Here is a 12,259-nt window from a genome sequence, read left to right on the forward strand (position 1 = left end):
GGGGGAAAGGGGAGCTAAAGGCAATCATATTTCTTCCTAAAGCATTTGCTGTCACGGGCACAAACAATACAGCCTCCCACTTTTTTCCCCCACTCTGACTTTAAGTAAGTGCAGATTAAGTGTGGGTGTTTAACAATCTTTTCCTTTTTGCACTATCTTTGTTTTGGTGCATGAGTGTGTTTTACTCACATTCCCTATATCACAAACAGATATAGAATCCAGAAATCAAACTAAAGAATTTGCAGCGGTCCACAGATGCACTGCGTGCAATGTAAGTAAGAGAGCAAAAACCAGAAAATCCTTAGCTTCGGAAAAAGCACAGAAGTTAAAAATCATTCCTGCATTTTCAAACTCAAGCTCTCAAAAGCTTATGAAAGAGCACAATTAAAGCTACGTGCATTCCAACAATATTGCAAAATCAATACCCATGTACTGATGCGCAAAACTATGAGCCAACCGCTTGTAAGACTTTTGCTGTTGAACACAGCAACCACCTAACATGAGCTTGAAAACTGTTGTGCCAGTCCTCAATTACTTGCACCGGTGCAGCCAGGAATCCCAGGTCTCACTGTAACAGGCATCCTATGACTGACATTCATGGCAGCCACCAGAGTCATCAAGAATCATTTTGTGATTCCCAAACTTTTAGGGTCCTGAAAATTAAACATGGCTTTTAAGGTGTTTATACACCTCATTAAACAGCATTGTACCTCTGTAAAATCAATCACCTTGGTTGCCTAACATCTAAGGTTGCCAGGGAAAAGAGCTCAATATCTAATTTGTCATAGATTTGTAAATTTTAAATGAAATAAATTTGGGTTTAAAGTATTAAAAAAGGACCAGGGGACTTCTTCCCCACTGCAATATTAAAAATCAATGAAAGATTATTCATTAGTATTAAAAAGTAGTATTTGTTTCTTATAAATTTAATAAAGTCTTAAGAAGAAATTATTAAAAAATGTACAAAATACTTGTGTGGAGCACCACCCCCTCCCCTTTATTTTTAAGGCTTACTCACTCTGCAAACATATTGACTTCGTGCTCCAGGCGAGAAGGTCTGGGAACGAACAATGGTGCTACTGCGAACAAAAGCAGAACCCCGTGGCCTGCGGCTAGTTCTCTCTTTTGGAAGAATAGCAACTTCTTCAGGAAACAGATCCTCAGTGTTAGTTTCCTTATCCACCTAAAATTTCAATAAAGGATTTTTTTTTTTTTTTAAGTTTTTCCTTATTTTCTCTTTCTCACCAAAAACAATCAGATATTTCAACAATACCAAAAGTAAACAATTTGCCCTGCTAGCTAGGTTCAAGTTTTAATGAGCACTGAGAACAGAAGATGAATCGCCTCCCTTTGTGAAAAAGTTTTAAATCTAGGTCATTCGAAATTATATTACCTTTCAGAAGCCTTTGCTGGAACAGTAACAATTATGAGATGCAGTTATAAGGTGAATCATAGCTGCAGAGCACAAAGACTGCATTCAGCATTGGCAATTGGGCATTAACCAAGCTACCACCTGATCTCCAGCCTCAACAGCAGAAAACTGAGTCACCTTTCAATAAGCAAGGTGACTCTGAAGCAAGCAACCACCTTAAAACCAGAGGAAGTCAAATGAAGAGAAGAAACTCAACAAAAGGGAACTGAAAGACTGTTAAAAATTATACACAAACACTGAAATATCCAGAAATACAGAAAACAGATGCTACTCTAGCAAAGCTTCTGAACTTTAAGAGAACTCACTCCTCAATAGGAGGTATGATCTTCCCTAAAGGCACACAAACGGCTTATGTTCCTCTACTTCAATGGAAGCGTGCTGATTTTCAGGTTGTTCAGGATTATTTTCAATGTCTCATATCTTGAATACAAAAGATTTTAAATATCAGTTTCAGCACAATTGTTCTGAAAATTTCAGCTATATTTATTGTATCACTGAAACAGCAACGCCAGTCTTAAAACATTAAGCTTCTTTCTTTACAATTCCTTCAAAAATTCTTATTTCTAAGAGCACTGGAATTTGATCATGATCATCTCTGTTACAATTTCAGGTCAACACAGACATTGACACGAGTGCATATTTACATATTAGATAAAGGCCACAGTAAAAACAGCTTCCCTCTTGATGTAAGAAAAACTAATTCTGTCCAGAAATAACTAGCACGCAACCAAAACACCCAGCCCTAAAGAGGGTATTTTTAACAACTCAAAAGGCAGGCTGCTGTCACAAAGGCAGTGCTCACAAAGGGTTGTTAATGGCATTTCTGATTCTTTTCTCTCCTGACCCATTCAGACTCAAACTCAAGGAGCACCAGTAGCACACTGTGTGCGCACCAGGCAGCATGGCAGTTTCTTCTCTCATTACCTTTAGTGGTGGAGGCTGCATTTTTCCAGAACTGTACTGGCCTGCTTGAGCTGCAAACACATGTCCAGCTAACGAATCCCTGCAAAATGGCTCTGGATAAGGAGGACTAGTCTGGGTACAATTACTGCATCCACTGTCAACAGATTCTGCTTGCCAACTCCTAAAGGCAGAACATCACAAAAATTTTGTAGGTATTAAAAAAACCTCATGCAATTATGCGTCACATTTATATATTTCATTATTCAGGTCAGCATGTCATTTTAGATTACTATTTCTCCAATAAAAAACCCAGAATTTTGAAAGGGAGAACATATCCCACTTGCATTTCTGCAGATGCACAGACAAACAAATACATTTCACACACAAAAAAAAAAAGTAATAAAAAAATCACCTTCCCTAATTTTCTTAAAGCATATGTTCTAGTATTTATAACTATACTAAGAAAACAGTAACAAAACCTGATGCGTTACGGTCTAGACAAGTGGTCTGTGGGGTGGGTGGGGAACTGGCTGACAGGCCCCACCCAGAGGGTGGTGGTAAATAGCTCCTTTTCAAACTGGCAACCTGTCACAAGTGGGGTCCATAAGGGATCGATCCTAGGCCCAACGCTGTTTAATATCTTCATAAGTGATCTGGATGATGGGATCAAGTGTACCCTGACGAAGTTTGCAGATGACACCAAACTGACTGGGGAAATGGACACTTCAGAAGGGAGACCCACCCTGCAGGAAGACCTGGATAGGCTGGAAGAGTGGGCTTACAAGAACCTTATGAAGTCCAACAAGGATAAGCATATGGTCTTGCCCCTGGGAAAACGTAATCCAGGAGTGCAGCACAGGCTGGGATCTACCCAGCTGGGGAGCAGCTCTGTGGAAAGGGACCTGAGGGTCCTGGTAGACAACAAGCTCAATATGAGCCAACAGTGTGCTGCTGCGGCAAAGACAGCCAACAGGATGCTGGGTTGCATCAACAAGGGCATCACCAGCAGAGACAAAGAAGTCATTATCCCACTCTACTCAATGCTTGTCAGGCCACACCTGGAATGCTGTGTTCAGTTTTGGTCCCCGCTATACACAAAAGATGTGGACAGGCTGGAGAGGGTCCAGAGAAGGGCCACCAAGGTGATCAAAGGACTGTGAAGCCTATCATATGAGGAAAGGCTGAGAGAACTGGGCTTGTCCAGCCTTGAGAAAAGAAGGCTTAGGGGAGACCTTATCACCATGTTCCAGTATTTAAAGGGTGGCTACAAAGAAGATGGAGACTCCCTTTTTACAAGGAGTCACATGAAAAAGACAAGGAGTGATGGGTACAAGTTAATTCTGAGGAGATTCCAACTGGATGCAGGAGGAAAATTTTTCACAATGCGAAGAACCAGCCATTGGAATAATCTCCCCAGGGAAGTGGTGTATACCCCAACATTGGACAATTTTAAGATTTGGCTGGACAGGGTGCTGGCCCATCTTGTCTAGACCATGCTTTTTCCAAGAGAGGTTGGACCAGATGATCCAGAGGTCCCTTCCAACCTGATATTCTATGATTCTGTGAAGAGGAAAAAATGCAACTCATGTAACAAACTAGGAGTATTATTAATGATGAAATAACACTGTAACAAACCTTGAGATAGTAAGAGCTGCACGCATGCAGCATGCATGTTCACTCCATAAGCACTGCAATGCGTATCTTTATTTGATAATTCCCATGTCAACACAAAATTATTATTTTTTTTAGTACAGTGCTGTTACAAACCCATTAGTCATCTCCTTAGCAAACTTTCTATTTGATATAATGTTTTTTGCCACTCCCTACATTCCAAGTCCTCTAAACTTAACCAGCTATTCAAATAAGGTTTTTTCCTGTTTGCACATCATCACATAATAGCAAAATTTTATATTTTTAACACTAACAGGGAGCAGACCCCAGAATAAGGACCTGCCGTTTCTCCAGCTGTATTTCAGACCATACCAGTGGTGTAAATATCATTCAGCTGTTTGACGAGGTATTTAAACTACTATTTGTACCTTTCTGATATGGCTTCTGCTTGATCTTCCTTTCTTTCCATCTCCAGGATTTCCTCCTCTGTGTACTCCAGTTTCACTCTCTCTTCTGCCAATTCTCTCTCAACTGCTTCCAGCTGGGCGGTGGTCCTAGCTAACAGGGCCGTCACTGCATCCTGAAAGGTAAACTAGACTTCAAATAAAACCATTTGAACAAGCCACTGTATTTAATGTATATTATTCAGAGAAAATAAAATAAAAATATAGCCATTGCATGTTCCTTTAAAAAAAAACAAACCAAACCAAACCATCTGCCCTGAATATTAATATGACCAAAAAGTACGTCGTGTTCCATGAAGGCAACTTCTCACAGAAACCGGTCAGACTTTATCTCACCATGGAGCATCACCCAGCAAGTTAGGTCAGAAAAGACCTCTGAAGGTCACCTAGTTCGATGTCCCGCTCAAAGCAGGGACAGCTTCATAGCCACATCAGGCTGCTCAGGGCCCAGACAAGGGCTTAAAAATCTTCAAGGATAGAAATCGTACAACCTTTCTCGACAGCCTCTTGCAGTGTGGTGGCAGAAATTCGTAATGAGTTTTAATTAGTTGGACTAGGAAGTATGCACACAAACATACGCACAGTACTATTTCAAGTACCTGTCCAGATATGATCTAGCTTTTAATTATTCTTTTAAATTCCAGTTCTTGCCACAAGAGCTAAATTAAGGTATCACCTTCCGTGCACTTTGAAAACAAACTGCACCTCAGATAAGATCACAACCAACCACCCAGCAGGTCAAATAAAATAAACAAATCACTTTTTCAGAGACATACTGTTTTAACTGTAGTTACATTTCCAGAAGACCGGGGAACACTTTCTTCACACTGGTTTTTGTTCTTTGCTCTCTGGGGGTCAGAACCAGTGAAGATCTGAACAGAGTACCAGTGAAGCTGCATCTCACCAGAACTCTCTGCATCAGTCAGGTTTATCTGAGCAATGCCCTGTAAACAAAAAAAAAGCACTGACCACAATAAGATAAATATACACAGCAGGACAGATATATTCTCATTTGAAGAGTATTTTACTTATAAGTAAAAGCCCAACTTTATCAAATACTAATAGTGCCTCTTAGAAAGAGATGGTTTTGTTCTTTTGTGTTACGATGTCTAAGATACTGAATTTCTAGCCTCTTGCTTACTACCAGAAAGGATCAGAGTAGATACTCTATTTTCTTAAGTTGAAAAATAAAATTTCTATGACTGATGTAGATATGATTGTTACAGTTGACAGCTCTTAATATTTTTATTTAAAAATTCTATCAATTACATATCTTATTTTTATTACTTTAATCTGTTTTCTTTTGAAAGAACTATATTCTGAGATACCTTTCCATTCTCTGGTCCTCAGAGGCATCTTCCGAATCTGCCTATTTATATCCTAAGTTAGTCAAACGAGTCATTAAGCCATTTTTCCACTTTCCAAGCCATCCTCGCATCTCCCAGATTCAGGTGTAAACAGGTTTAATGAAGGCTTCTCACTAAAAGTATTCCCCACTTTTAAGTAGCCCTACTCCATCAGCCAGTGTTTGTGTAAGAAATTTGAGTGGTGTTGACTAAATGAAAAAGAGCTGTGAGCAAATCCATGCTGTTTGTTTTGTGTTGTTTTTATTTTATTTTATTTTTAAATCAGTTCACTAGCTAGACCTAGCTATGATTTTATATTAACTATCCTTTAATTACTGCTTTTGTCTTTATCTGTCTATCTCTACAACCTGTTCGTTCCATGCTAATCAACCACATACTAAGAATGTTTTCAGTTATATCACTGGAAAAATCATATAAAGTGTTTTAATCTCTCGCAAAACAAACAGCTGCATGCAATGATTCTAACTGTAAAGGCAGTAGGAAATGTATACAGAAACTGCATTCAACTTTAAGCAGGTAAAGAAACAGTTAATTAGAAAATAATAATTTTTAAAAATCATGTATTGTTTTTCCAAGACGAATGTTCCCCCAGGCTCTGTTTAAACAGGTGTATAAAGGACAACGGAGAAAAGTTTTTGAGCCTAACAAAAGAATGTCACATTAGGATACAACATGTTACTGAGAACGTCATTTCATGTCAGTATATTGGATGCTATAGAAATGCCTTTTCTTTTACATATAGAACAGAGATGTCTTCTAATTACCTACTTAGTTCTGACACAGTATAAGAGAGAAACGTGTCAAATACTCACACTTCTGCATCAGATTTGGAAAACATTTAACATGTGCTGGGTTTGGTTTTAGGGGTAGAGGGGAAAGCTGTTTTCCTGCCACCAATATTGGAAAAAACATATGTGGACTCTTAAGATGCCTGACACTGCCCTACACACCACATGTATTAAGCTGCTAAGGAGCCATGCCAAAGAAGCTGTTACTACGAAGTGAATGATTAATTGGGTAGAAAAATCACCATCAAACCCAATTAATAATTATCAGTACTGAAAGGACTAATTAATATTTCACCTCCACCTCAAGATTTGGAGCTTGCTCAAAAGGATGAAGAAACCAAGATGGGTCTGCTAGCGGCCTGTCCCATGCCTGCTCTGACACATTTGTTAACAACTTTCATGGTGGAATAAAAGTAAAAGTTCTTATGAATTTCTCCGTGATGTTAAACAAAGGGATTACAAAATTTATGAGAAAAGGATGAGAATTTAAAATGATGTTAAAAAAACACTGGATGGATGTTCTGAAATAAAAACCAAGAAACACAAAAAGATAAATGTTACACTTGAAAAGAAGAATTCAACTAAATTAAGACACGGGGAATAACTGGTTGGTCAGGGCTGTAAAAGATCAGAAACTGGGAGTGAAACAACAATGCCATGTGACTGCGAGAAAGGCAATCACATTTCTTTGATGTTTTAACATGAGCAACATATGCTAATCATGGAAAATAACTCCTTTATCTCAACATTGATGAGGCCACCAGGGAAGAAATAAGCCAACTTAAGGAAGTACAGTTTCAGAAAGCTGAAGGAAAACAGAAAGAGAACTTTAAGCAAGACAGGGCATACGAGTAAAAAGTTGAGGAACGGAAAGACCATCCCACAAGTTTAATAGATTTACTTCTCTATGTGAGTGATGTTTAGAACTATTTTCCAGAATTTTTTCTTTTTTTTTCCCCATTACCTGTTATGTAAAATATTTGTATAACTTAGGATAGACTCCAGCCTGCCTTGTGCATTTAGGAAAGCCTTAAACTGGCATAATCTAATTGAAAAGAAGGCAGTCATCAAGAACTTCAGAACTATATGGATGACTAAACAGATGGAAAGAGCCCTGCAAACTCAGCGGAAGAGACTTTTGAAAGAAAATTACAGAGGCCATCACAGTGGTTTCAAAGAGAGGTAGCAAATGATTTCGCAGTTTGAGGAAATGCTTGTTTTCAATTTACAGCAAAAGAGGGCAATGATCATAATCTTTAAATACATACTTCAACGCACCTACCTTAAGAAACTGGGGCACTGCTTCTCTCTTTTTGAGCAACATTTCTAATTTACCCTCAAGTATGTTATGAACTACCGTAAACAAAGATTTTTCTGACAAAACTACACTAAGAGTATGAAAGAAAAAATTCCCACCAACATAACCTGAAGACCTATCATTTTTTGCTAATTCAGTAATAGCAGTTAAAATAAAAGCGCCCTAAACTTAGGTGCACTTCTGTCAATATAAAGACGGTTTACACTGAAATAGCTATTCAGCTTCCTATACAGGCTATAACAAGATAAAACATTTTACACCAATATATCCAGACCATTCTTGGGATGGTTTCTCTTTTGTTATGCTGTAGTTCAAAAATGACAAAACTTCCTACTGTAGACATGATCTTTGGTCCACTTCCATCAACATTAAGACCACTCTTTATAGAAGACATTACCCTAAAACATAGTTTTAAAGGTGGACTAACAAACATGCACTCTTGACCACGTTTGCTCAAATAAACACCTCTTATCCATAGTCCAGCACAACAGTGAGATGCCTGTACCTCTTAACTACTTTGATAGGCTTAAAAAAAAAAAATTTCACTAACCCATTCAAGCCCCTCACTGAAATGCCACTGACTTCAAAATAACCAGGACATCAGCCCCAAGGCAGATTTATTTAAGCATATTTACATTTGACAATAGCTAAATGAAGCTAACATTTAACACATCTAAAGTTAACATAGTTAACACATGTAAGCTATTTAAACAACAGCTACATTTATTTGTTTGCACCTGCATCAGCTATCTCAATCAGTTTAAAGTAAAAGATGTAACAGAAACCTGCCTGGACCACTATTATTCTGCAACAAAGTTAAAACTGATATAATCAACAGTCTTCTTCAACAGCTGTTAAATAGCAATAAGGGGTTTGTATTTGTTATCATTTTATTAGGAAACTATTTTACGGATACTGGTTGATCGTGCACACGTTACAGTGCCACGCAGAAACAGAAGTCTCGAGGACACCATAGTCTAAAAGCTTCAGATGAAGCCTTTGGGGAAAAGTTTTAAGTTTTACACAATGCTTTACCTCTTGCACCAAAATTTAGCAACGGCAGATTTTTCAACTTTTCCCAAAGCAGGCATTTGTTAGAAACACATGAAATAAATACAAAAATTAACTCCTTATCTACCAAATCCCATAGCAATGAATGTAAACCTCATATCAATTTTCACCATGCCTCTGCAACGTAATAGTAAACAACAGTACAGATAACATTACTTTCAACATTGCTTAAAACGCTCCAATTCTCAACCTCTGCTAACTTGGCTAATTATTTCCAAGACTTTGCATAACCTAAAATGCCCATATTTCAACTTCTTAAAAAAAAAAAATCACACCTTTTTTATTACCAGAATTATACTTACGTATGTGAACAAACACACATGAACACATAACTCTATCAGCACCTCTTATGGAAAAACAGTCTTCAGTTTCTCTTTTTAATCTTAAAAATTACTCTTCAAGTAACTTTAGTTTCCCATGCCACAGGGCTTTTAAGAAAAAGGACGACTTACCAATAGTTCTTCTTGTTGCTGATGGTCAACTGAACAGATATACAGCTGCAGTGATTTTAATTTCAAAACACTTGAATGCACGGGGATTCGGAAAACTTCATTAAATATTAACGGAGTTTGGAATTCCAAAGCTCTAGAGCAGTAAGTGGTTGGTGTGCCTGACTCAAGTGGTGGCAAATAAACTCTCACATGACTGGGAACAGCAAAATAGACAAATAGCACAATTCAGACAAAGAAAGCTATTTTGCATTTCTCAAAATCAAGCTAAGCAAAAACATCAGCGTAACTTCTACACTAAGAATCTGCTCTGGAATCTCCTCGTTACAGAAATTTACTTCTTAACTCAGAAGAACTGCAAAGGTGATTTGGAAACACTAACTTTTTCTAACTAAAACGAAACTTTTTTTTAACTTGGTGCTTAAGCAGAGGCACCAAGTGGCACTTGAGATGCCCTGAGGTATCCAAAGCATCTACATGTGGCTAGAAAATATGACATAGGATCTATGGGAGAGCTACAGCCTTCCTGAGCAGCAGCAGCTGGAGGCCAGGTGCTATGCTATGATATTTCAAATGGAAACACATGCCTATGTTTAGTCGACTGAATTGCCCTGTAAGTGTCACTCATCCATTTCTTGCTTCCACCCACTAAGCATACCTCCCCCCGCCATGAAGAAACTCGGCCCAAAAGGATGGCAGAAAAGTCTATGATGAGTGTATCCATCTGCCATCTTAAAAAACAAACTTAAATATGTGGTACCATCTCATTTGAGACTCCAAGCCAAAAATCAAAATCCACAACCATTTTAATCTGACAGAAGGCAGCAGATCTACTTAGAGAAGTGTTTCTGTGTTCTCCCTCTCCTGACTGCTTGCCCAGCCCCTGCAATATCCTATTTTTTGCTATACCTTCCCTTGTGCCAGCAAACAGCTTCATGCAACTGTGCTGTGAACCAGATTAGAAAACCTAACTGGGTTAAAAAACTAACCTAGCACAAAAAGACTCAAGGATTCAAAAAGAAAGATCCAGCTCAGAGGCTCTCTTAAGTTGGCTACACAGCTGCATGAACTCTTATGCCACCAGAAAGGGGTTACTTCCTTTTCTAATCACAAGGCAACGTGGTTGAATCCTACTCAATACTCAATTTTTTCCCCCTATGGCACGCCCTTGCACTCAGATTGAAAACAAAGCAAAAGACCAACACTGATACACTGACCTATATAAAGAATTTCCACTAGAGGTTTGTAGAGTTACCAAGATCAAGTATTCTCAACAAAGATCAACTCATTCAGTGAGATGTATGTCAATTTAACAACTCCCACAGAATGACTTATTTTACAATACAACAATGTTATCACACCTCCGTTTTCCAGTTTTCAAACAACCTCTCCCAGAGACAAAGAGCAACAATTTGCATGAGTCAAATTTCTTTAAAATATGTTAAGATACATATCACTAGATAAGACTGTGTTTTATGGTAACACTGCCATTATTTAAGAAACATTAATTAGAACAAACTCAACAATCTTCTGTATAATGCAATATGGAATTTGAGTAAGTAGCACAGGCTGCCAGAGGTTAAAAAATTTAATTGTTTGTACTGATTCCCAGCTTTGTTAAAATTCTCTTCAGAAGGTGTTTCACAGATATTCAAGGAGAGCTATAATGGCCGCAAAAGTCTGCAGATGTCCCAGTTGTGGGTTTTTTGCTGTTTGTGTGTTGTTCTGGGCTTGTTTTGTTTTGGTTTTGGGTGGTTTTTTTGTTTGGTTAGTTTGGGGGCTTTTTTTTATTATTATTATTTTTTTAAAGATAAAGGGCAAGGTATCTCTCTTTCTTACTGATCAATATAGATGTGGCCATAGGAATTTGAGAAAATTACACTAAGCTTATTCTGGGATAGATCACAGATAAGCTGTAGAGGAATTGTAAAGGAAATAATATTTCTGGAATACTGCAAATAATGTAGACAGCTTTTTGGCCAGAAGTCATGGGGTGATGGAAGCATTACTTTGATGTTTTTGAACAAACTTTCCCGTACCTAATAAACGTAAGAACATAGGTCATTACAGGCTACACTAGTTACCTGACCATTATGACAGAGATGCTATACAGAGGGCACTTTGTGTCCACAAAATTAACCCTTTCTTCTTGTAAGCTAAGACATACAGTCTTCTCCAAAAATGGCTTAATTCTGCATGAAAGCAAATAAATTTATGGTATTTATGATTGTGTCACAAAACAAGCAATGATCAGAATTTGGGTGCAATTTAAGCTTACATTTTGCAGTTTTCTTTAACAACTAGAGTAGTAAAGTTCTTCAGCTGCAGTACATGGACTAACAGACATTCACTTCCACTGTCATGCCTGGAAAATAAATTTCTTGTATTAGTCACCAAGCATCAATACTTTGCTTGAGAGATAAGAGATAAAAGACTTAAAGAATGTGAAAGAACCTTTTGCTGTGAAACGAATCTCTTACACTAATCAGTTTTAAGCAAAAGCCATTACAAATCTCACACTGATAACAGAACTTTATTAGTAACATTATCTACAGTAACAAAAGTATCATAACTACGAGAGTTAAACGTTATTCAATTTGAAATGAATAACATTCCTTACTCTTGAACAGGTTTTATAAAATACATTCCTTGGTTTAAACAGTTACACCATACGTGTGTATGCGCGTGTGCACATGTGTACATATCTGTTACATTAGAAAAGTCAGTCTGCATTATTTTCATGGGTTAATGTTAATGAAAATCAACTAAAAAAAACCCTACTCGTTTGTATCAGCATGAATTTTTAAATGGAACTAACAAACTTGGTTGAGATTTGAGAACGCCCAGGCTTGTGAA

The 12,259-nt window shown here is 37.8% G+C and overlaps 1 protein-coding gene across 7 annotated transcripts in view; it reads right to left on the reverse strand.

The window, feature by feature from the left end:
• Nucleotides 1–12,259, reverse strand: part of WWC3 (WWC family member 3) — a 102,468-nt gene that overhangs the window by 5,951 nt on the left and 84,258 nt on the right. For 4 of the 7 annotated variants that reach the window (XM_074606728.1, XM_074606784.1, XM_074606775.1 and 1 more), the window contains exons 14-19: nucleotides 11,682–11,768; nucleotides 9,407–9,599; nucleotides 5,187–5,354; nucleotides 4,375–4,526; nucleotides 2,357–2,516; nucleotides 1,019–1,183 (exon numbers count right to left, since the gene is read on the reverse strand). In XM_074606728.1, coding sequence (XP_074462829.1) covers nucleotides 1,019–1,183; nucleotides 2,357–2,516; nucleotides 4,375–4,526; nucleotides 5,187–5,354; nucleotides 9,407–9,599; nucleotides 11,682–11,768 — 925 coding nt within the window. Of the gene's footprint in view, nucleotides 1–1,018; nucleotides 1,184–2,356; nucleotides 2,517–4,374; nucleotides 4,539–5,186; nucleotides 5,355–9,406; nucleotides 9,600–11,681; nucleotides 11,769–12,259 lie in introns of all 7 variants that reach the window. The other 3 variants (XM_074606767.1, XM_074606746.1, XM_074606737.1) reach the window with 1 other exon arrangement.

The sequence above is a fragment of the Larus michahellis genome, chromosome 1 (assembly GCF_964199755.1).
Source record: "Larus michahellis chromosome 1, bLarMic1.1, whole genome shotgun sequence".
Classification (NCBI taxonomy): Eukaryota; Metazoa; Chordata; class Aves; order Charadriiformes; family Laridae; genus Larus; species Larus michahellis.